General features: G+C 35.7%; 2 protein-coding genes across 11 annotated transcripts in view; one reads left to right on the top strand and one right to left on the bottom strand.

Moving 5' to 3' along the window:
* Nucleotides 1-25,661, top strand: part of ANKAR (ankyrin and armadillo repeat containing) — a 61,652-nt gene that overhangs the window by 32,317 nt on the left and 3,674 nt on the right. Inside the window, 12 exon segments of the mRNA XM_078375626.1 lie at nt 5,624-5,825; nt 7,528-7,736; nt 11,442-11,546; nt 13,106-13,347; nt 13,661-13,857; nt 14,651-14,694; nt 15,239-15,345; nt 17,518-17,786; nt 22,704-22,710; nt 23,357-23,503; nt 23,505-23,554; nt 24,805-24,851. Coding sequence (XP_078231752.1) covers nt 5,624-5,825; nt 7,528-7,736; nt 11,442-11,546; nt 13,106-13,347; nt 13,661-13,857; nt 14,651-14,694; nt 15,239-15,345; nt 17,518-17,786; nt 22,704-22,710; nt 23,357-23,503; nt 23,505-23,554; nt 24,805-24,851 — 1,626 coding nt within the window.
* OSGEPL1 (O-sialoglycoprotein endopeptidase like 1) overlaps nt 8,802-25,661 on the bottom strand; it is a 38,958-nt gene continuing 22,098 nt past the window's right edge. For 3 of the 10 annotated variants that reach the window (XM_078327097.1, XM_078327114.1, XM_078327101.1), the window contains exon 9: nt 8,802-9,287. The gene's annotated coding sequence lies outside the window, so the exon portion shown is untranslated. Of the gene's footprint in view, nt 9,288-14,012; nt 21,415-25,661 lie in introns of those variants that run through there. The other 7 variants (XM_078327118.1, XM_078327109.1, XM_078327094.1 and 4 more) reach the window with 5 other exon arrangements.

Here is a 25,661-nt window from a genome sequence, read left to right as displayed (position 1 = left end):
TCTTTTTTTTTTTTGACAGAGTCTCGTTCTGTTGCCCAGGCTGGAGTACAGTGGTACAATCTCAGCTCACTGCAACCTTTGCCTCCCAGGTTCAAGTGATTCTCCTGCCTCAGCTTCACTAGTAGCTGGGAAAGTAGGTGCGTGCCACCACACCTGGCTAACTTCTTTGTATTTTTAGTAGAGATGGGTTTTCACTGTGTTAGCCAGGATGGTCTCAATCTCCTGATCTCGTGATCCTCCACCTCAGCCTCCCAAAGTGCTGGGATTACAGGTGTGAGCCACTGCACCCAGCCTCTCTTTTTCTTTTCTAAGTATCACTTAGGCCTACCTTATATAAATGTATTTATTTATTTAGTTAGTCTCCCTCACTTGAATATAAGCTCCATAAAGGACAAGAATTTGGTCTATTTTGTTAGCCACAGTTCCCTAGCACCCAGAAAAATGCTTGGCCTTTATAGGTGCTCAAGAAATTTTTTTTGAGGGCTGTACATTTTATTGGAAACCTTAAATACTCTTCAGACAGAACATGTCTTCAACCAAGGCTCTTATGTAGTCTACATAGAAAACTGAAGCTTTCCAGATTAGGGGCAAGGAGAGGGACAGTACAGAGGACACGTGCTTAGTTTGCCACAAGGGCCTCTCATGATTAATGCTCCTCAGCCAGCTTATCAGCTTCTTTTTCCTTTTTATGGTTTTCTTCTTAGCATATTCATTGTACTTCTTTCTAAATTTTTGTTAGTGATTGCCCTACACTTTATAACATTCATTTACAATTATTCCAAGTCTACCTTCAAATAACACTAAGCCATGTCACAGGCAGTACAGGTACCTTATAATAACAAAATATTCCTAATTCTTCCCACCTATCATTCACTAACCTAGAATTCTAGGTTAGGGGTTCCATTATCTCAACACTTTATTTTCCTCCACTAACTTCTTGCTTGCATAGTTTCTGAGGAGAAATCGGGTATAATTCTTATTTTTGCATCTCCATAAGTAATGTGTTTTCCTCTGGCTTCTTTTGGGATTTTCTTTTTAAAATAAGTTTTAATTCCTGTGTGTACATAGTAGGCATATATACTTGAGGTCCATGGGACTTTTGGATACAGGCATGCAATGCATAATAGTCACAGCAAAGTACAGTATCCATCACCTAAAGCATTTATCCTTTATTTGTGTTACAAATAATCCAACTATACTCTTATTTTAAAATATGCAATTAATTTTTTTTACTATAGTCACCCTGTTATGCTAGAAAATACTAGGTCTTGTTCATTCTTTCTCTTTTTTACCCATTAACCAACCCCACTTCCCCCCACTACCCTTCTCAGCTTCTGGTAACAATCATTCTACTCTGTATTTTCATGAGTTCAATTGTTTTAATTTTTATGCTCCCACAAATAAGTGAGAACAGGCAAAGTTTGTCTTTCTGTGACTGACTTATTTCACTTAACATAATGGCCTCCAATTCCATCCATGTTGTTGCAAATGGTAGGGTTTCATTCTTTTTCATGGCTGAATCCTACTCCATTGTATATCCACTTGAATGGACACATTTTCTTTATCCATTCCTCTGTTGATGGACACTTAGGTTGCTTCCAAATCTTGGCTTTTGTTAATAGTGCTGTAATAAATAGGATGACTTTCTTTATGTTTGTTTTTCTGTAATTTGGAAATGATATGCCTCGATGTCATTTTTTGTATGTTGTTTGTTTTTTTTTGGCATTCATTTGGCTTGGTGTTCTCTGAGTTTCCTGAACCTGTGGTTTGATATGTCACATTAATATGGAAAAATTCTCAATCATTATTGTTTTAAATATTTCTTCTTTTCCTTTATCTCTTCTCTTTCTTTTCTTATTTTACCTAACCTTTTAAATTTATTTTTATTTTTGAGATAAGGTATTTGTTTCCCAGGCTGGAGTGTAATAGCATGATCTCAGCTTACTCTAGCCTCCACCTTCCATATTCAAGTGACCCTCCCACCTCAGCCTCCCAAGTAGCTGGAACTACAGGCATATGCCACCATATCTGGCTAATTTTATTTTTTACAGAGATGAGGTCTCACTATGTTGCCCACGCTGGTCTCAGACTCTTGGACTCAAGCAATCCTCCCTGCTTGGCTTCCCAAAATGTTACAATTACAAGTGTGAGCCACTGTACCTGGCCTGGAGGATTCTACTGATATATCTTCAAGATTAGAGATTCCTTCCTCAGTTGTGTCCAATGTCTTTATAAGCCTATTAATGACATTCTTCTTTTCCTTTACGGTGTTTTTTATCTGTAGCATATCATTTTGGTTCTTTCTTAGGATTTCCATCTCTGCTTAGATTGCCCATCTGTGCCCATCTGTTCTTGGAGGCTGCTTTATCCATTAGAACCCTTAGCACATTAATCATTGTTGTTTTAAATTTTAAACAACAAAATAAATCATTGTTGTCTTAATCCCTGCCATGTCTAGTTCTGATGCTTGCTCTATCTCTTTAAACTGTGTTTTTTTGCTTTTTAATATACTTGTAAATTTTTCTTGATAGCAGAACATGATATACTGGGTAAAAGGAACCATAGTTAAATGGCCTTTAACAATGTAATGGTGAGGTATGGGGGGTAAAGCATTCTATGTCAGTCTCTTGGTGAGCCTGCATCCCTCTACTTTGAACTTCACCAGTTCTTCTCAGTCCTCTCCCCATGTCCCTGGCCAGGCAGGATGATTAGAGGTGACTGGAGTTGGGCATTTCCCTTCCCTAGGTAGCTTAGGCTCTGATAAAAGCCCAATAGGTTAGGCTCTGGTAAAGCAGTTTCTCCTGAGAGCAGGCCTTGTTCAGAACAGAATGCCCATTTCAGAATGGTTCTTTTTCTCCCTCCCACGGCTGGAAGTATGAAGGGATTTTTCTTTAATATGCACTGTGAGGACCTGATAAAACTCCTAGAGGTAAAACACATGAAAGCATGGGGCCTCACTATGATGAGTCTTACTAGAGTTTTAAACTCTCATCCTTGTCCACACTGAGCTAGCAATTGTAAATTAATGTTAAGGTTTTCTTACCCCAGTAATGATTCCTTAGGAAGTTTCTGCTTGTGAATTTCTGCTCTACTAAGTTATGATTCTCTGAATCCACCTGTCTCTCCAATTTTGAGGAAATCAGTTAGCCTGTTACCTCAATTCTCTGATGAACTTAAGGGTTGTTGATTTCTTTAGGGTTGGTTCAGCTTTTTACTTGTTGTTAGGACGAAGTGGTGACATCGAAGCTCCTTAAATGCCAGACCAGAAACTGGTAGACTAAACAATAATTTTCTTCTTTGAAGAAACTGGAAGACTAAACAATAATTTTAAATAAATAGATTTGGGTCTGATTTTCAAGGCTATACTATCAAGCTCCAACTATGAAGGCAGGTAGGAGGACACTGGAGGTTTCTGATGTGAGAGATTTCATGAAAACAGTGCTTCATTGAGAAAATATTATTTAAATTGCGAAATGAATAGGAGTTAGCTAGATCCTGATAAGGGAGAAATTGTTGGGGAGACGGAAGGTGTCAGAGAGCAGGAATAGCCCAGGGTGACAAGATAATTCACCATCAGAATCAGGGAGACTTGAAAAGTGAAAGGGCACTATTAATAATTATGCTGGTGCAACAGGCATTGGCCAGTACTTTCCTGGGTAACCTGGGATGTGTAATTTTACTACATTTGGGGAGCTACAAGAAAGTCAGAATGAAGAGAACAATGTGTGGATGGTTTTATTGGGAGGTAGGTGAAGAAGGTACTCGTAGCTGGTGTTTCAAGTTAAGTTGGAGCCAGTGAATTGTGTCATTGTTCCTCATAAACAGATGGCCTTGAGAAGCCATTGAGCAAGGAAATGAAAAGATCAGATTTACGTTCTGAAAAACTGGATTGGATAAGGGCAAAACAAGGTGGAAATAGCAGTTGGGAGATGATTATGGCTTGGATTAGGATGGTGATGGTGGTAGAGATGGGTTCTAGAGATATTTAGACTTGGGGATGGGCTAGTTATGGAGAAGAAAATGAGAGGGAGGTGCCAAAGAGTCTTCTAGATTTGTGGTCTGTAGAACTGGCTGGATCATGATCTCTCTCACTGATTTAGGAAGCAATAAAAGAGGACCAGGTTTGGAGGTAAGGACAGAAGTTCAATATTTAATACATTAAGTTTGAGGGGAAGTGTGAAGACGCTTTACGAGATGTCAAAGATACAGATCTGCAAATCAGAAGAAATCAGATCTAGAGCTATAATCCTTGGAGTCATCAATTTGTATATGGTAAGCAAAGTTACTGAGAAGATAAAAAGGCCCAAGATTGAGCCTTAAAGCTCATTTGGATATTAGGACAATGAGAAGGTTCCAAAGGAGACTGCCAAGAAGTAACCAGTAAGGTTAGACAAAAATTGGGAGTGTGATATCACAAAAGCCAAGAGAAGAAATTATTTGAAATAGGAAGAAGTGGACCATGGTGTAAAATGTTATTGAGAAATAACTAAGGTGAAAATTGAAAAATGACAGTTGCACTCATGTGACAGTTTACTTGCTATCATTACAACAGCATGGGGGAACTGTCCTTGTGATCCAGTTACCTTTCTCCTTCGATATGTGGGGATTACAATTCAGGATGAGATTTGGGTGAGGCCACAGAGCAAAACCCCCATATCAGGTGGTAAAGGTATGAATTGCTATTATGGTTTGGGAGAATAATTTTGCAATATATATTACTGGTAATAATGATGCTATGGATAATTATATACTTTCACCCAGCAACTCCCATTTTTGGGATTTTTTTTTTTTTCTTTTTGAGGTAGAGTCTTGCTCTGTTGTTTTGCTCTGTTGTGCAGTGGCACAATCTTGGCTCACTACAACCTCTGCCTCTTGGGCTCAAGCAATTCTCCTGCCTCAGCCTCCTGAGTAGCTAGGACTACAGGCATGCACCACCATGCCCAGTTAAATTTTCTTTTTCTTTTTTTTGTATTTTTAGTAGAGACGGAATTTCACCAGGTTCTCTCCAGGCTGGTCTTGAACTCCTGACCTCAGGTGATCCACCTGCCCTGGCCTCCCAAAGTGCTGGGATTACAGGCACCAGCCATCGTACCTGGCCCATTTTTGGGAATCTACTCAAATTATAAAGACCTATATACAATGGAAAAAAATAAAAGAAAAGTGCCCATTGGATTTAGTGAAATAGAGGCCTTTGTGAAAATCTATATGTTTTTCAATTTGAAAGGCTCTTATCCTCTACTAAAATACTTGAGTCAAATGGAAAATAAACAAGAAATAATTTACCGTAAGACTGTTGTACATATTGACTTAAATTTTCAAATATTTAACATTTTATTTTTTCAAATATTTAATATTTTAAATGTTACTCATTTTTCTTTGCTTATAAAGAAGTTTGGATTTTTAAAAAAATTTTGGGTTTTGTTTCTAAGTATGGATTTTTAATGGTTGGATATCACGAGTTAAATAAAGGAATATAGGGTTACCTAAGTATTTTTTTAATGCTTACTTTGGAGATTTTATATTATACAATACTAAGCTCTGTGCTTGGATAGCAATAAGGCATTTAGGCTTTTTTAGGAATGTTAGTGCTTTGATCACTGTAGTAATTGTCCAACCGTTCTAGGTCCAACACCTCTACACCTTGCCGCACAGGCTTGCTCATTAGAAACATCAGTCTGTCTACTCTGTTTCAAAGCTGATTACACGCTTTCTGAAAAAAGAGGCTGGATGCCGATTCACTTTGCGGCTTTCTATGACAACATTTGCGTCATTATTGCTCTCTGTAGGAAGGATCCTGGTTTGCTAGAAGCTGAGGCAACAGCTGAGTAAGTCATTAAGCACTTATATCAGGTTAAGGTTCATGTCTAGGCAATAATAAAAAAACAAGAAGAAAGAAAATTAAATCAAATATAAAGTTCTGCTTTTCATGGCTTGCCGAACACACTGCCACTAAAAGGTGATTGGCATGGGTAATTTGAAAGATATGTAAAGTTTACTCTGCTATCCTTTCTACTCACTGTCTCTAGAATTTAAAAAGACAAGAGCTTCTATCAACCTATGCATGTTTTCTGAAAGAATAAGGACTAATTCCTAGGGAGTTGTTCCTAATCTTGTTCCAATAGTATGGTTCTGCAGATTAATTTTTCATGTTAAATGTTTTACTCAGTGCCCTGGAGAAGCCTGAGACTAGGGAGGGGAGAATTGCTCTACACTGGATCCTACACAACCAGATGGCAGCCCTAGGACTTCAGATCAAATGGGATAGGTTTTGGATTACAGGAGAACTATCTAGTGCTATTTGGAAGAGAAATACATTAAAAAGAGTAAAATAACTTTGAAATTAAAAAAAAAACCAACAGTCTTTTGTTTTACAATTTAGCTATGGATCAGCATTTAGGATATAGGTGTAACTTCTCCAGAAAGTACATTCTTGGCTGGAAATCTAAAGCCAGGTTATTATTTTGGATCTCTGAGCCTGATTTAGAGCTACTTTCATTCAGGTTTTTTAGGTTTTCTAATAACCTGTCCACTATTATTCAGTGGTCTAGGGCTAGCATAATGGCTTGTTAGTATGAGGGACACCAGCTTCTTCTTGACACATTTAATATGTGGAATCCACCAGAGGAGGCAGGTGTCCCTCAGATGCCAAGTCCCACTTTCACCATAATGTCTACATTGTAGCTATGAGAAGAAAGAAGAGGCCAGGTACAGTGGCTCACACCTATAATACCAGCACTTTGGGAGGCCAAGGCAGGCAGATCACTTGAAGTCAGGAGTTTGAGACCAGCCTGGATAACATAGCAAAACCCCCCTCTACTAAAAATACAAAAATTAGCTAGGCACGATGGTACATGCTCATAATCCTAGCTCTTCTGGAGGCTGAGGGGTGAGAGTCACTTGAACTGGGGAGGCAGAGGCTGCAGTGAGCTGACATTGTACCACTGTACTACAGCCTGGGCAACAGAGTGAGACTCCATCTCAAAAAAAAAAAAAAAAAAAAAAAAGAAGAAGAAGAAGCTGGGAAATGGATAACCAAAGAAAAGATCTTCACTATCTAAAAATCAGATAAGAGTTTTTGAGCAAAACTCTTAGTTTTTGCCACAATGAATAAGCTGGGATTTGAAAACTGGACATGAAGTAATGGGTGTAACTAATTTCTGAGCTTCAGTTACATCGTTTATAAAATGGACTGATAATACTTGCTTTGCTTTTTCCTTCACTTACAGAGTAGTTGTAAGACTTAGATAGGATAGGGTATTGTAAGAACTTTGTGCATTATCATCTTCCAAACAAATTTTAAGTCATGATAATTAAGTTGGAAAGGTGGGTAGGGACCCATACTAAGGATGGCATGGCAAAGGGGCAAATTCATTTACGTGTAGAATACAGAAGATGGGAATTCCTAAGACCAGAAGGTGGTGGTGTCAGTCAGACTTACTCCAATTGCAATTTGAATACTTTTACAAAAAGCAAATTTGACACTATATGTGTGTTTTTTCTTGTTACAGCATGTTTCTTAATTTTTAGGAATCAGTGCACTCCGCTGTTACTTGCTGCCACTTCAGGAGCACTGGATAGTATTCAGTGCCTGTTTTCTGTCAGTGCTAACTGGAGAAAAACAGATATTAAAGGAAATAATATAATCCATTTATCAGTGTTAACTTTTCACACAGAGGTTCTCAAATATATAATAAAGTTAAATATTCCTGAACTCCCAGGGTGGAAAACTTTGGTAGGTGAGTATAATCTCTTTATAAATACATGTTCTGATTATTATTTAGTTTAATTATTGATACTCTGAAACAAAGAAAACATATGCATTATATTTTAAATATTTAAAAATCATGAAATAAACATTTTATTAATTAAAACTAGAAATAAAAATACAAATAATAAAGAGCTAAATTTTTGTGTGTGCAAACATAGTTTTATTTCCAAGTTAAAATCAAAGATGTGACCCAAACAGACTGTATTTTACACAACTACATTTATTTTTATTTTCCAACTTTCTCCAAAAGTTGAAACATCTCCTTCATTAAGAAAAAGGAAAGAGGAAATTTTAAGTGAAAAACATTCCCTCCAATTTATTCTTGCCTCCCAATTGTAGAGACAAATTTAGCAAAATCTTTTGTTATATTTTGACAAATGTTTTGTGAAAAATTCCACCTGAGTTTTTTTTTTCTTTCAAATTTGCATTCAGTCTAGCCAAAATAAGGGTAAGTTACTAGGCCACTTATATGGACATATCTAATTTTACTCCCTTTAATGACCCTCACTAAAATTACATGGTGATTAAACAATAATAATACCACCAGCAGCAGATAAGCATGGAAAAACAAGAAAGGATACAACAGCAATAAAATACTGGAAGATGGAAACAGTCAGGCAGGGCTTAGGACTAAGCCTAAAAAGCTGAGAACCCCTTAGACTCACACATAAATCCTCAAAAGGCTTGAGAATTGGCAGTGCCCATCAGGAATGCTCTCCTCAGAGCCTAACTTGGCAAGACCTAAAGATGTCAAGGCTAGAATTCTCCCCAATAAGTAGAAAGGAGAGAGACTCAGGAAACTAGGAGTCTTACCCATGCGTAAAGCATAGGGAATTTCAAGGAAGATAGCAAAGGGAAGTTCCACAATGGAACTGTGTATCCAGTCTAGAGGAAAAAGATGGAAGGAATTATCAGTAGGTAAAAGGAAAATTAAGCAGATGAAATACAGCAGTCTCGCCTTCTCAGCGGCTTATCTTTTGGTGGTTTTGGTTCCCTGCAGTACTGTACAATAAGATACTTTGAGACAGAGGGATAGAGCACATTCATATAACTTTTATTAATATATATTGTTGTAATCTATTATTAGTTGTTGTTAAGCTATTACTATGCCTACAGACTTTATTATAGATGGGTGTATGTTCAGACAGTCTGGTTTGACTTACGGTTTTTTACTCTACAGTCATGCAAAAGTGATGCACATTCAGAAGAAACTGCAGTTACAGTCCCCATACAACCATTTTGTTTTTAACTTTTAGTACAATATTCAATAAATTACATGAGTTATTAAACACTCTATTATAAAATAGGCTTTGTGTTAGATCATTTGGCCAAGCTGTAGGCTAATGTAAATATTCCAAGCACATTTAAGTTAAGCTAGTAATATTCCAAGCTCATTTAAGTTAAGCTAGGTAAGCTATGCTGTTTGGCAGATTAGGTTTATAAATGTATTTTCAATTTATGGTATTTTCAACTTACAATGAGTTTATCAGGACATAACCAATCATAAGTTGAGAAGCATCTGTCAAGAAAAAAACATAGTATATACAGGGTTCAGTACTATTTACAGTTTCAGGCATCCACTGGGGGTTCTGGAATGTGTCTTCTGCAGATAAGGGGGGAACTATTGTAAAATAAGGAAATTATTTTTAAAAAAACAAAAATAAGAAATGAGACACAACCATAGTACATTACAGTCCTCAGCTGTGAATAATGTAGAGACATCATCATATAAGTACCTAATACTGATTCAACAAAAAGCTATAAATACAGAGAGAGGAAAGTGAGAGGAAAGAGCAGAGCAGTGTTGAAAGAGTTAATTTCCCATTTTTCATAATATGAAGTCAGTCAATGAAGTCCAAATCAATGTAGCAAAACACAGCAGTGTATGTAAATATGTAGAAATAAGGAAATTTATAAATCATAGAAGGTATAGGGAGGAGTCCAAACTGTATATGGAGAGATGAACCCAGAACAGTGGGGAGGGTGGAGCCAAGAATTACTAAGTTTTGTTATAGATCTTTTAGTAACATTTAACTCTGAATCATGCACATGCTTAATTTGATATAAATAAAAAATGAATTTAAGCCAAAAGAGAGAAATTAATTGGAGAATGAGAACTGATTTTTTTCCAACAACTCATTTTAGGATCGGATAAGATATGTTTAAGATTTTCAACCCCATTCTACTGATTCAAGAAGTCTGTATATTCGGTTATAAACTGGCTCAATACCTGATCTTGGAATTTAGTGGGTACTGGGAACATATCCCAAATACTGGATACAAGCTCCAAGAGATATTGGAAAGTGTTTTTAATATTTATTTGTGTGCATTTAAATCATTTTGTAGTATTGTTAGGAGGAAGTGAGAGGACTATCCTGTTACTTTTACTAGACTAAATCATTGTAAACACCTACCTTAATAGTGGGAAGCTCTGGCCCCTAACAGGAATGACCTAAAAGAACATAAAAATTCACCAGAGCTGCTGCTTCCTACAGCCATTGTGGAGAAGTCCTGACAATGACACAAAGAACAGACAACAGTGAGCGTCTGGCCACTGCTGTTTTGCCTTGGCCCTGCAATAGCTCTCCTTCCTCACACTGCCCATTTCCACTATGCATAAAAGAAAAATCAGTTAATTAGAGGTCTCAGGATTAGCTCTTGGAGTAGAAGCTGAATTTTAAGAGAATGCCACAGAGTAATGTAGCCAAGGTAGATTCAGGATAGATTTGGTAGTAGAGTAGCTGGCTAAAGACATGAGGAAAAGATAGGCTGTGTGTCTTTTCTAATGAGGAAAAGATAGTCTGTGTATCTTTTCTAATGAGGAAAAGATGGTCTGTGTATCTTTTCTAGCACAATAGACATGTATATTTGTAATATCTTCTGTCTGTAGTAAAACTTCCCCCAAGATTGTATTTAAAGTATCTTTTTCATACTGAGGAAATGTATAAAGCCTAATTTCTAATTTAATGGATATTAGATTTTTATTAACAGTACTATAGATTACGTTGCTATTCTTGAAAACCCACATTGAAATTTTATTTAACAGCTTATTTTAGACAAGAGAGAGATGTACTATTTTCCAAGGAAATTTGAAGTATGTGACCAGCCAACCTAAGCTATTCGGACCAAAGATGAAAAATTTTGGCTAGGCACAGTGGCTCATGCCTGTAATCCTAGCACTTTAGGAGGCCAAGGGAGGGGAATTGCTTGAGCCCAAGAGTTTGAGACCAGCCTGGGCAACATCGCAAAATGCTGTCCGTGCAAAAAATATAAAAATTAGCCGGGTGTGGTAGTGCATGCCTGTAGTCTGAGCTACTAGAGAGGCTGAGATGGTAGATCACCTGAGCCCAGGGAGATCCAGGCAGCAGTGAGCTGCGATTATGCCATTGCACTCCCGCCTGGGCAACAGACTGAGACCCCATCTCAAAAAAAAAGAAATTTCAGAATTTTTTCATTAATTATGTAGACTATAAACCTCAAAGATCACGGGCTGATGGAATTTGTGAGTAATTCACAGGGAACCATGCAGAGAGGGGAATTTAATCCATGCATTTGGTGGTAATACTCGTGACCTCAACCCTTGGTTTTACTTAGCTGGTGCAAAAACAGAATTAAGCATTTCATTGCCTCTTGTGTAAATTACAGCTGTGTTTTTCTGTTGAACTCTTAACAGAAATGTTACAGTGTGAAAGCTATAAACGAAGGATGATGGCTGTCATGTCCTTGGAAGTAATTTGCTTAGCAAATGATCAATACTGGAGATGTATTTTGGATGCAGGTGATGCAAACTCTAATTATTTTTAATGCTATTTTATGTAATGCTATTTTAGTCAGCAGTCATTTTAAAATATATTTTTAATTGTAAAGGAAAAATTTTAGTTGATTTTAGGTTTCTTTTGCTCAGATTACTTCATTTACCTGTCAACAATGTTTTATTTTCCACATGGAAGCTTCATAGGATCAAAAAACTATATAAATTCTATTCTTTTAAAAGCTCACAAAATTAAAAACTGATGTTAAGTAATAATTTAAGTATTAAATTACTTTACCATACTACTCTTATTTTTACTTTTATTTAGAAATTATTCCTAGTATGTAATCTGCACAATTTACTTTTGAAATTATAAATAGCAGATTTAATGTCAGGCCTGGTTTGTAACTAGCTCTGCATTTAGAACTTAAGATAATTGCTTAACCTCTCTTAGTTTAGTTTATTCACTAATAAAATGGCTCCACCCCATAGGATTGTTTTGAGAATAGCATTGTCCAGAATAACTTACTGAAATGATGAAAATGTTCAGCTAGGCACGATGGTTCATGCTTGTAATCCCAGCACTCTGAGAGGCCAAGGCAGGAGGATAGCTTGAGCCCAGGAGTTTGAGACCAGCCTAAGCAACTTAGTGAGACCCTGTCCATATCTATATCTGTCTACCTATCTTTCTGTCTGTCTATACACACACACAAACATACATATATATGGAAAATGTTCTATTTGAAAATGTCCAATATGGTAGCCACTACCGTAATGTACTCATTGAACGCACATGAGATGCTCCATAAATATTATATGAATAAATTAAAATTTGATTGTAGGTGGTTCCCTAATATATTCCTGAAAACATGTACAAAAAGCTCTATATCCAAAAGGTGAACTATAGACTTAAAGAAGTAATGAGGGATATTTTATTTCAGGTAGCCAAATAAATAAGGTTTTTTTATACCTATTATATTTTCTAGCATTTTGTGTGTGTCCTATAATGTGCTTTCTGTTTTTCATTGAGTTAATATAAGTAAAACAGGCATCCAACTGAAGCCAGATTTTCTATTTTTACTATACCCAACGATTTTCATCTTTGAGCCAATTGTAATTGACACTGATGTTGCATTTTTACTAGATTCAGCTTTTTGTTTTTCACATGCTGGTATAAAATAAGAATAAATTATAATAAAATGCTCAAATAATTGCTATATCAGTGTCATACAAAGTTGATGCAGTAACCAAAACTGAACTCTACAATGTCATAGCACAAATAATTTATCAATAATCTTAAGCCAGAATTCAGTGTTTCAAAGATGGCATAAGGTTACTAATATAAAATGTATAATTGTGCTACAGGAAAATCAAATGTATGAACAATGAGAGCTGCCCATGCCAAAGACAAGACGGAAGGTTTCTTCATGTAGTTTCAAATAATTTAATAAATAGTTTATGAAATTATTTGCTAACTGTTTATATGGCAATATCCACAAATATTATTTAAATATTACCATGGTATATTGATCACGAATGGTTACCAATAATTTATGTTTTTTTCTTTATTGCTCTTTTCATTACAGGCACCATTCCTGCCTTATTCAATCTATTAAAAAGTTCCAAAATAAAACTGCAGTGCAAAACTGTCGGGTTATTAAGAAATATCTCAACCCACAAAAGTGTAGTGCATGCTTTGGTGGAAGCAGGAGGCATTCCATCTCTAATCAACCTACTGGTTTGTGATGAGCCTGAACTAAACTCTCACTGTGCTGTCATTCTATATGATATTGCTCAATGTAAAAACAAGAATGTTATTGCCAAATATGTAAGTTCTTTTTATAGACCATTATTTTTAATAATAAATAACTCCCTCATATAGAAGTTACAAAAATAGAAACCCATGTTATTATTCAGTGACAAAACTCTCAGGGAAGGATACAGCAGGAAAAAGGGAGGGAGAGGGAGCCTGATGAAAAATATTCCTCTGAGAAGTTGGCATTTGAGTGCAGTCAAGAAGTAGATAACAGAGTATTTTCTTAAGTTAGCATATGTTGATTACTTCTTGCTGTTTACCAATTACCAGTGAAGTATCTATAATGGCAAATATTTCTTTCTTTTTTTTTTTGGTTTATTTTTAGAATGGAATCCCAAGTCTGATAAATCTCTTGAACTTAATCATAGAAAGTGTGCTAGTAAATGTAATGAACTGTATACAGGTATTATGCATAGGAAATGAAAACAATCAAAGAGCTGTGAGAGAACATAAAGGCCTCCCATATCTTACCAGATTTCTGAGTTCTGATTCAGGTGAGCTCTATCTCTGTATTATTTTATAGTGACCAGATATATTAAGTGAAGGAAATATGGATTTGGACTTGTCATATATGAATAGATGTCCTGAATCTATCTTTGAATAGATCTAAACATGTGTAATGTAACCTAAATATCGAAAACACAAATGTATGTTTTCTAACTGCTAAACTATGTAGAAACAGTTCTATTTATTAATTTATTATTTATTTATTTATTAATTTGAGATGGAGTCTCACTCTGTTGTCCAGGCTGGAGTGCAATGGCACAATCTCAGCTCACTACAACCTCTGCCTCCCGGGTTCAAGCAATTCTCCTGCCTCAGGTTCCTGAGTAACTGGAATTACAGGCATGCACCACCACACCTGGCTAATTTTTGTAGTTTTTAAGTAGATACGGGGCTTCACCATGTTGGCAAGGCTGCTTTTGAACTGACCTCGCCCACCTTGGCCTTCCAGAGTGTTGGGATGACACTCGTGAGCCACAGCGCCCGGCCTCTTCCCAGTTCTTTATCCACATCCTCAATGTCTTTCCTGAGCTTTAGAGCTAGTTTGGATTACCGAAGAGCCAAGTAAAGACACTTCACTCCTTTCAGAATTTGGGTCCAGATGAGAAACAGACAGGAAACAAATAGAGATCAAAACTTCAGCCTTATTGTTGGAAAGCTTGCTCCAAGAAAACAACAAAAAGTGCCAAAAAGAACCTAAACCATGCATTTGCAATGACTCATTCTTCAAACTAAAAAATTAGGTAACTCACTACTCTTCTCATAAGGAAGGATGAATAAGGAGTAAACTTTTATTCTTAATACTTCTGAGTTTGCCAGGGGTGGAGGAATTTCTACTTTTTGTACTGATGCAGGGTAAGAGAAAGAATGGTTTTCCCCACATTCTCTTAATTTTATTAATCTTTAAGGGTTAACATTCGAAGTGTTACTTGAGTGATCTATCTAAAATGTAAAGTTGATTATATCTTCTTGTTTAAGTTACTCAGTGACTGTCTATCACCTAGGATATGGTCCACATTTCCAGCATGGCCTATAAGCCCTTTTTACTTTCCTACTTCAAGAGGAAATGACCTTCCTGTCACTCCCCTCTGATGTAACTGTCAAGTAATATTGAACTTATTGCTATGTTCTTTACTTTGGCCTTTCCTTTTGTTCCACAAGGAACCTTGTTTTATTGGTTCACCATTTTTTCCCTGGTGCCTGGGACAGTGTCTAGCACATAGTAGCTATTTAATAAATATGCATTGAATAAATAAATAATTAGATGATTAAATGAAGAAGAAAATACTCATAACAATAAAATAATATATTTGACATAAATTGATATAAAGTGAGTATAGAAGTTGGTATGAACAATAAGACTTTAATAGAGAGATGATTAATTGATAATACATAAAAAAACAAATGCATTATGGAGCATCTAAAGGATATCAGTATATTATAGATGAAAATGCCTTTCCAATACTTATCCAACTGCTAAGAAATCACCCTTCTCCTAACATTAAGGTATATATAAAGGTTTACTTTTTTTTCTGATATGATAAAAATTAGCAAAAATATAATTTTAAAGAAAACTTTGTATCTTTATGCAAGTTCATAAATGTAAAAATATTTAATCTTTTAGACTAAATCCTATTTTTCTTGGAGAAATAAGCCAAAAATAAAAATAAACAAAATCCTAGAAGTTTTAAACAAAAAGGTTGCTTCAAACCATAAGATAACTAGTAAATTTTATTAAAAGAGAATTTCCTCAAATATGACAAGAAAATTTTATGTTTTTACTCTTCAAAGAAGTTTTTACCTCAGATATTTGATTATTTATTTACAGAACTTCTTCCCTACCTCCCCAGACATCGGTTGCTAAAACTGGGCAGGGATAATGGGAATGTGTGACTTATATGGCAATATTTCTCAAATATTAGTGAATCTTGTCAGTACTATACCTCAAACCAGCCCTGCCTGCTGCCAAACAGCCTTTGCTGGCTGGAAGTAATAGTTTTAAAGGCAGGACATTACAAAGAATTACTGTGAGTTGTTGGGGTTCATTCAGTCTTCCATTTACTTCCACTAAAATGCCTTTAATAAAATGACATTCACATCTATTCAAATAGTTTTAACCAGGCTTTAAAAATTCAGGACATCTATAGTTAGCTAGGCAAGAAATTATAACAGCAAAAAATTATTTTATCTTCAAAATTTGGTATGTACACTGTTAGAGATGAGAAAATAGAGTAACATAGGTGAACAATATCTAAGTAAATACCTTTTTTTTTTTTTGAGACAGAATCTCGCTCTATTGCCCAGGCTGGATGGAGTGCATTGGTGCCATCTCAGCTCACTGCATCCTCCACCTCCTGGGTTCAAGTAATTCTCCTGTGTCAGCCTCCTGAGTAGTGGGGATTACACGTGTGTACCACAACGCCTGGCTAATTTTTATATTTTTGTAGAGATGGAGTTTCACCATGTTGGCCAGGCTGGTCTTGAACGCCTGACCTAAAGTGATCTGCCTGCCTCGGCCTCCCAAAGTGCTGGGATTACAGGTATGAGCCACTGTACCCAGGCTGTTTCTCTTTTTAATCTTTATTTATTTATTTAAATTGAGATGGGGTCTCTCACTCTGTCAGCCAGGCTAGAGTGCAGTAGTGCAATCTTGGCTCACTGCAGCCTCTGCCTCCTGGGTAAGGTGATCCTCCCACCTCAGCCCACTGAGTAGCTGCGACTACAAGAGTGCATCACCACGCCTGGCTAATTTTTTGTATTTTTTTTGGAGATGGAGTTCCGCCATTTTGCAAAGGTTGTTCTTGAACTCTTGGGCTCAAGAGATCCTCTTACTTTGGCCTCCCAAAGTGATGGGATTATAGGATTGAGCCACCACATTTGGTGCATTTTTTTAAAACAAACGTGTTTGTTATCAGAAAAAAGTATCCATCTATATTTCAGTGCATATTTTCAATGAGTTCTGAACTTTGTTTAAATAGACCGTAAACATATTTCAATACTTTTTCTCAAAATAAGATTCTATAATGGACAAAATGTTTTGCAATAATTCAGTAATCATATTTTTCAAAGTCATAATGTTTTTCATATAAATGCATAGTATAGCACTTTAAAAACCTATCTAAGTCCCAATAATATACAAGATTCAGCTTCCTAATGGGCTTCAGAATGTGCATTAAATGGTTCCAGAACTAGAGGAGGAAAAAATAGCAGTACTATTCCTTAGTACTACTCCCCAAAGCTTTGCTTAAATTAATAGGTGCTGCATCAAAGCCTTACAACTCAATGATCAGTAGTTAACAAGCAGTTCAAAATAGCTTTTTAATCCATGTCAAAAAATTAAAACTTTTTTTAAAATATGGAAGGGATACAACTATGCACTTAAAATAATACCTTTTTACATACTTTGTTGGCCTTTATTCCCTTCTCCAGTGCCCTCAAATGGACCTCTGTGGTTGGTCTCTGAACACAGAGAGAAAGAATATCTTCTCAGCTGTTAAAAATTATGAGGGAGTTGTTAAGTGCAGCTATTTCACTAGTAAGATAACTGGAATCAATGGATTATATTTTATCAGATTTTATAGTATCTTTCCACAATGTATCCTATATAAATGCCTGCACAATGAAATGTGTAATTTCATAAAGCTAAGTGAAAAATAATTTCTGAAAATATATATTTAGGTTGAAGTGGCATTTTCCTTGGCATGCATTGTCCTAGGGAATGATGTGTTACAGAAAGACTTACATGAAAATGAAGGATTTGAGTATGCTGATGTTTTTCATCTTCTTCACTCAACAGAAAAGGTAATGCCTTTACAAAATATTGAGGGTCATTTAGAAAAAAATGGTTTTTATACCACCTCCTCAAATTATCTTCAAGTCTTCTTCATGGCAATATTCAGTGTATTATTTAAGAAAAAACATGTAAAAGATCTCTTTGTAGGTCATTAGTTTATAATAATGTGATAATACTGCTCCATATTTTTCTGAGTTGTCCCATTTCATTATTGAAATGCAGTAATTTTAATATTTGGTGATGAGTCAAAAACCAAATCTCTTATGTCCCAAATCAAATTTTAAAAATAATTTTATGTGCTTTCAGCCCTCAGTCATTCACTTCTTATCCAATATGCTAAAGTGGTGCTTCTCAAACTATTTGTGATGAAGAAGTAGCTTTTTCCCAGCAATCTATTATGGAGGGATTTTTTTTTAACTTTAAAACTTTTGAAATAATCTTAGACTTTCCAAAAATTAATAAAACTAGTATTCTGGCATATCCTTCATCTAGTTTTCCTAAATGTCAACTAGAACATTAACACTGATACAATACTATCAACTAATCTGCAGACATTATTTAAATTTGGCCAGTTTTCTCAGCAATGTCCTTTCTTTTGGTTGTTTTTATATATTTTTAATTTAAAAAAATATTTTTATTTTTTTAGTGTCTACTTTTTGTTCCAGAATCTAATCCAGGGTCTCATATTACATCTAGATGTCTTGTCTCTTTAGCCTCCAGTTTGTGAAGCCCAGCCCTTCTTTGTTTTTCATGATTTCATTGGTCTTTTATGATTTCAACATTTTTTATGAATCCAGACCGGTTATTTTATAGAATATCTCCCAGTTTGACTTTGATGTTTCCCCGTAATTAATTGAAGTTAGACCTTTTGGCAAGAATATCACAGAAGTAATGTAGTCTTCTTGACTCACCTTCCCAGTACATCGTATCATGAGGCATATAATGTTGATGTATCTTACTGGTAATGTTAACTGATTACTTGGTTAAAATGGGGCTGCCATATTTCTTCACTCATTGTTTTTCCTTTTGTAATGAATAAGTATCTTAAGGTGAGACACTCTGAGATTATGCAAATATTTTGTTTTGCATCACACTTTTGCTCACCAGTCTTAACATCCATTGATGCAACAATAATAAATGTAACATTTGCCTAAGGGCAATAAAAAAATTCCCTTCTTCCTCCTATGATTATTAGTTGATATTCAACGATAAAGATTTGTTTCTGTTCAATGTTTTTTCTCAATTTTGTTATCCCACCGTTAATGATTTGTGGACTGTCACTTGTTCACAGGCTACACTTTTAACAGCACTACCCTGGAGAAATGAGAACTATTTTGTACAGGGCATTTCACAACCAGAAAGAAAATTGCCAGTGATGTTTCTCTCAGTTCTGTGAGATTTTAAAGGAATCAAGGAGGGTCAGGAGGTGGGTGGGAATAAAGTCATGTTATTTTTTTAATATAAAAGTTTGCTCTACTGTGGTACAAAAAAAGGAAAGTGCTGCTATAAAAATATGGGAAATATTTTGGGAGGTCAAGGTGGGCAGATCACCTGTGATCAGGAGTTCGAGACCAGCCTTGCCAATATAGTGAAACCCCGTCTCTACTAAAGAGACAAAAATTAGCCAGGCATGGTGGCACATGCCTGTAGTCCCAGCTACTTGGGAGGCTGAAGCAGGCGAATCACTTGAACCCGGGAGGTGAAAGTTGCAGTGAGCCAAGATCGCACCACGGCACTCCAGCCTTGGGGACAGCACTAGATTCATTTGGTCTCAAAAAAAAAAAAAAAGAAAGAAAGAAATATATATGAAAAATAATAGGGTGAGGAGACTAAATGAATGTCTGAGTGACTCTCTAAGCCACATTTGACCCTCTGTTCCTTCTAGATTTTACTCTCATTACTTTACTCATGTGCACCCTTCTTCTCTCTTTTCTTTTACTACACATTCCACTATCAAGTATTCTGCCTTCCCTCCCACTTTGCTACCACCAACTTCACTCTCTAGACCCTTGATTTGTCTTATAATAGATATATTCAGGTGGATCAGTTCTACAAATGCTAGAGAATCTTAGAGAACTAGAAGGTTTAAGTATAAACCAAAGGATTTATCTGGATGTGACTAAAATTTTTAATTCTAAGGATCATCACAAGGCAAGTTAAAAGTCCTCTAGGGTTTCTTGTATTTTGTCTCAAACTACCTGCACTGTAGAGGTACATTAGTGCTCTTAGGGCTTTAGAAACAGTACCGAATTACTGTGGTCCTTCATTAAACCTATAGTGGGAGACTTCAGATTACAAAGACATGTTGTAGAAGTTAAAGGGGAGGGAGCGATGTTCAGCAGTTAAATATGTCACTGAATGAATCGCTATCTTATGGATAATAATAGGAATGCAATAAAAACTAGGTCAGGAACCCAGGAACCTAGGCACATCAATATTGTCACATGGAGATGCAACAAGTTATGTGTTGTTTTTAAATTATAATTTAATTATTGTCATGCTACCAAACTAGAATAATATATGAAACGAACCATTGAGATTGATTTCCACAAGCCACATAAAATTAGTCACATTAATTTAGTTACTGTTATTCTACTCTTTTTAATCAACTCAAATATGTGGCCTAATTAATTATGAATATACTTTTGAAGAAATGTTAGTGAGCATAAATAACAGGCACTCTTCTCCCATTCATAAATCACAGTGTGTATAAAGTGAAAATAAGTAGCCAGTGGGTATAACCACCTTGATAGATAGGTAAATGAAAATATACATGAAGTAAAGAGTTTAAGAAAGTTGACATTTGGGAAAAAAAGGTATGGAAAAATATATCTTTCCTCAAGGATTAATTTCTAGCCCTCTGAACTGGGAATAGCCAACTTGGTTCTTATCCTGTATCTGATACTAGCTGGCATGGTAGAAGTAATCAAACTATGGGATTCATTTTGAAACATTAATATCCACTTTATAATCTAAATTATTTACTGTAGACTTCCACAGTGATACCGCAGGAGTGAACCCTACATGGAAAAGAAGTGGAAATCGGTCAAGTCTTAGCATGTTTCTCTTACTTCCCTCTATCTGACGTCCTTTGGTACATTTCCCATTGCCATTCTTTCCTACTTGGCTCTAGGTTCTATTCTGCTATCTGTTAATCCACACTTTGACCAGGACTGAGACCTAGTTTCTCAAGCTTGAGAATACTTTTCCTTCTGCCTGTTGCTAGGTGACCATTGTGTGTGAGTGTGTGTGTGAGACTTTTATTATGGGAAATTTCAAATATATATAAAATGAAAGGGTAGCATAATGAATCTAAATATTCCTGTGACCCAGTTTCAGCAGTCATCAACTCATAGCCAATCTTATTTGATCTGTACATCCACTCACTTCTACTAAATTATTTTCAAAGCAAATTTCAAGCATCATATAATTTTATTTATAAATATTTCAATATGTACATGCAGCATTTTAATATTATGATTAACAGTGGCAGAAGAAAATTCAGGGCTGGCTGTGGTGGCTCATGTCTGTAATCCTAGCACTTTGAGAGGGCTGAGGCGAGCGGACAGCTTGAGCTCATGGGTTCAAGACCAGCCTGGGCAACGTAGCAAAACCCTGTCTCTACAAAAAATACAGGAAATTAGCCGGGTGTGGTGGAACACACCTTTAGTCTCAGCTACTTGGGAGGCTGAGGTAGGAGCACTGCTTGAGCCTGGAAAATGGAAATTACAATAAGCCAAGATTACACCACTGCACTCCAGCCTGGGTGACAGAGAGCGACTCTGTCAAAAAGAAAAAAAGAAAATTCACTAAGATTAATGAGTTCTCTCTGTGTGTACTCCATTGTTGAAATAACATACTAATCATACAATATAATTCAATTATTTTTAATATTAAAAATAAAATTTAGTAATAAGATTTTATCTTTTGAATCTTTCTGGAAGATATACCATACTTATATAGCTTTGGCAAGCAGACTAATTCTACAGAAGAAACTAGCTTTTGCTGTCTGCCCAGCCTCAGAATGTTAAAATATGATTTTAAAAATATTTTTCTCCTATTCTTCCTTAAAATATAGTACAATGGAATTTTACAAATGAATTTAAGAGACGATATGAATACCTAATAATGCATGGAATGCAATAGATAACATGCTATATAAGATGAGTTTTGATTTATCAACTCTACTTTGAAATGTTCCTAACTCAATACTAATTAGTCATACATATCTGCCATTTACAATTTTAATTCCTATAAAAATATACATTTGTTTTAACTCTAAGACTTAGAATTTTAATAACAAAAGCAGTATAAAACAACTGTAATTAAAGATTTAAAAAGAACTAACTACCTGTTCAAATTCGTTTCTGATTTAGAAAACAAAAAACCCTATATAATAGGTGATCTAAATGCTGGAATTGAGAGTCAATTTATAAATACGTTGATGACAAAGAAATTTATAATTAAAATGTTTGTCAAGTAACAAAAACAGATGACTCTGATCTAAGTCATTTCTATGATTTGAAATGAATGAAAATGGAATACATAGGATAGTTTTCCTTATGTGCCAAGCAGGGTTAGATGTAAGGGTGTGTGTAAGAGGCTGTGCTGGTCACAGCAGTGGCTTGCCTCTGAGTGTTCCCCAACTCTCTTCCACTAAGGTCTAAAGCAGTGTTACTCCACCTTTAGAGTATATCAGAATCACCTGGTGGGCCTGTTAGATTGTTTGGCCCCATTCCTGGAGTTTCTGAGCCAGTACATTTGAGGTGGGCCCTAGAATTTGCATTTCTAACAAGTTCCCAGCAGCTGAACTGCAGGTCCAGGGTTCAAGGTATAGAACACATATGAGCATACAGAGCAACTGGATACCAACATAAAGACCAATATGTTTACTCGATGAAACTTTTTATGCTACCACCTATCGTATTCCATAACAACTGCCCAGAGCATACTTTTAATTAGTCTTATGACCAACCTATGGGTCATAGACAGAGGGAATTTTCCTCAAAGAACTATTTTTTTCTAGAGTCCTGTGGTCTGATACTTGTGCTTCTTTCTTTGTTTTGAACAGTGGAAAAGTGAGTTGCTTTAGTAACATCTGAATGTTAAAAAAAAAAAGTAATAAGTAAATAAATGAGTTGCTTTCCCTAAGATTTCTGTTGCCAAGAGTTCAGGTTTCCTACATGTACCACTTAGCTATTCTCCAGTCAAAATATCTGGTCCTACTTCTGTGAGAACTATAAACAAAATAATTAAATAAGAGTTTCTAGGGGTGGAACACAGGCATAACTGTCAAAGTTATATGCGTGATGCTAATGGACTGTCAAGGTTGTGCTCCACTGCCTTAGTTCAAACTCAAAGGTTCTTTCTTGGGCAGTACATTAGAATTACCTGTCACACCGTAAAAAAGAAGAAGGAAAAAAGCCCAGATTCTACCCTCAAAACATTTTGATTTACTTGGTGGGCTTTAAAAAAAAAAACATTCTGAAAGGTTCTAAAATTTAGTTAAGATTGAGAACTAATAGAAATCAATGGCAGTTGACAGCTCTCGGTAAAAATATGACTGTTAAGCTTCCATCTATACATTGCCATTTGTTTGCATACATATTTGCTTACACTTGCTCCCTCCCTTACAGAGACTTCCCTATGCAGTAGCTAATTAGATCACTAAGATATTTTAAGAACAAAGCCCATTGGTTAAGAAAGAACTGTTTCTTCATTTAGGTTCGTGCAGCTTGTTCCACTGCTCTTGGCTACTTAACATACAATGCAAATGCTTTCCGCATCCTATTAAAGGAATGCAGGAATAAACCTAATCAGTTCATTTGTATAAAAAATAATATCAGCAGAGATGCGAGTATTAACCCAGCATTTTTTAAAGGAATTTCAAATGCAACAAATGATGGGACTTCCTCCCATAAGGTATGGTCCTATATTAGAAGTCACAGTAGTCAAATTATTGATAGAGAAAACTTTAAGGAGGTTTAGTAAGAGCAAACAAGAGGAACTATTCTTTATAGGAATATATCTTCTATATAGCAGAGGATAAACTTCATTCTAAATGGCCATTGCCAAAACCTGTTTTAATTGCAACTTAGCACCAGAGTTGTGGGTGCAGACAAGAATACACCTAGATCTTGAAGATCCTCTCTGGCCAGGATTATTCATATTTTAGAAAGTTTTTGGGAGACTGGTGACCACCACATCTGATTCAAGAAGTCACTTTTTAGTAGACTAGGGGTACATTTGACAGTTCTGAGACAAGACCATCACCCCGACCTTAGCATCAAATGAGTCTTCTAGACTAGGCCAAATTCTCAGGGTAGAAACAGGGCTAAATTAGGCTTAGTGGTTAAAATTATGGTGAAGTTTTCCAGGAACTTAATTCAGAGGATTTTAACTCAGTGTTGTGGTTTTATCACAAACTTAAGTCCCCCACAAAAAGGAAGAGAGGAGAATCTCTTTAAGTAAATTATCTGTTCTGTAAATGGAACTGAATTACAAGTTTTCTCTGCAAGTAGTGATTCATACATAGGAAATAGAACTACTCAAAATACATGATTAACTCTATGATAATGGAAGAGAATAGGATCCAATAGAGCATCATGGTTATCTATGATTGTAGATAGCCATGTACAAACATAGATTCTCCAGCAATTTTAAGTAAAGAGAATGATGAGTACATCTTTGGATCTACTTTAAAAAACTGAAAGTCTGAAACAGGTGACCTAATTTTATGATAAGCCAAGGAACTTATATTATAACTGTTATAATTGATAATGCTAAATAATTTTCATTGGTTCAAAGAATTACAATAAATAATGTAAGTAGTATTTTACACAGTCACTCCCACGGCTAGCCCATGTGATGACTTTGTGGGAAGTAGAAAAATATACCCCTTTTTCAGAACTATCTTCTTCAAAACCCAGCTGAAGTCTCTTTTTCTGTAACACTTCCCCTGATCACTTCAAGCAGATTTAATGTTCCAAATGCTTAGAGTAAATAAGTGACTGAATATAAAATACTTACATGTAACATGCAGTTAGTGGAGGTAACATGTATGAATTAGGTCATTAGTCATTAAACCTGGTACCATTATTTCTTCATATATTTTTTCTGGGTGCATTATGTCTTTATTTATTTTAATAATGATAAAAATGTTTTTCTTTTAGTCTGGAGAAGAATGGAGGACCATCCATAATTCCTGTCTTTAAAAAAGGTAATTGATTTTTCTTTTATCTATAAAGTAACTCCTACTCCAGATACTTTATAATTCTGTATTCCATCTCTAAAAATTATTCAAAATGTAGGCCGGGTACAGTGGCTCATGCCTGTAATCCCAGCACTTTGGGAGGCCAATGTGGGCAGATCACTTGAGGTCAGGAGTTCAAGATCAGCCTGGCCAATATGGTGAAATCCCATCTTTACTAAAAAAAAAACAAAATCAAAAATTAGCAGGGCAGGGTGGCACATGCCTGTGATCCCAGCTACTTGGGAGGCTGAGGCAGGAGAATTGTCTGAACCTGGGAGGCAGAGGCTGCAGTGAGCCAAGATCACACCACACTGTACTCAGGCCTGGGTGACAGAGTGAGATTCCATGTCAAAAAAAAAAAAAAAAAAAAAGATAGAGGCTACTCCCCAGAAAGAGTTTACCTACATACTTTTCTTTTGTAATTCCGTCTACCTAAAATATCTTCTTATTTACAAGTCCATGATAATCATTTTCTTTAAGGCCTTCCCTACTAGTATCACTTGAAAGTGATCCCTGTCTTATTTTGCTTTTCTCAAACCATGCGTAGAAATAAGTCATTATTTAAACAACCTGTAAGTATGACTTAAATTATGGTCTTGCTATTGTTGTTTCATGTACAACTTACTTATCTGAATTCTTAGGGCTGAGACATTTTTTTTCAATTGATATTCTATTATATAGTTTTGTAAATAGTTGGTACATTATACTTGAATGGACTAGATTTGCAGAGGTCAGGGTCTAGATCTCATATTATTTATCCCTTCCAGGGAATAGGAA

This window comes from Callithrix jacchus, chromosome 6 (assembly GCF_049354715.1).
Source record: "Callithrix jacchus isolate 240 chromosome 6, calJac240_pri, whole genome shotgun sequence".
NCBI lineage: Eukaryota > Metazoa > Chordata > Mammalia > Primates > Cebidae > Callithrix > Callithrix jacchus.
Note: the sequence above shows the minus strand (reverse complement) of the source record. Positions and strands in the feature narration are given on the sequence as shown.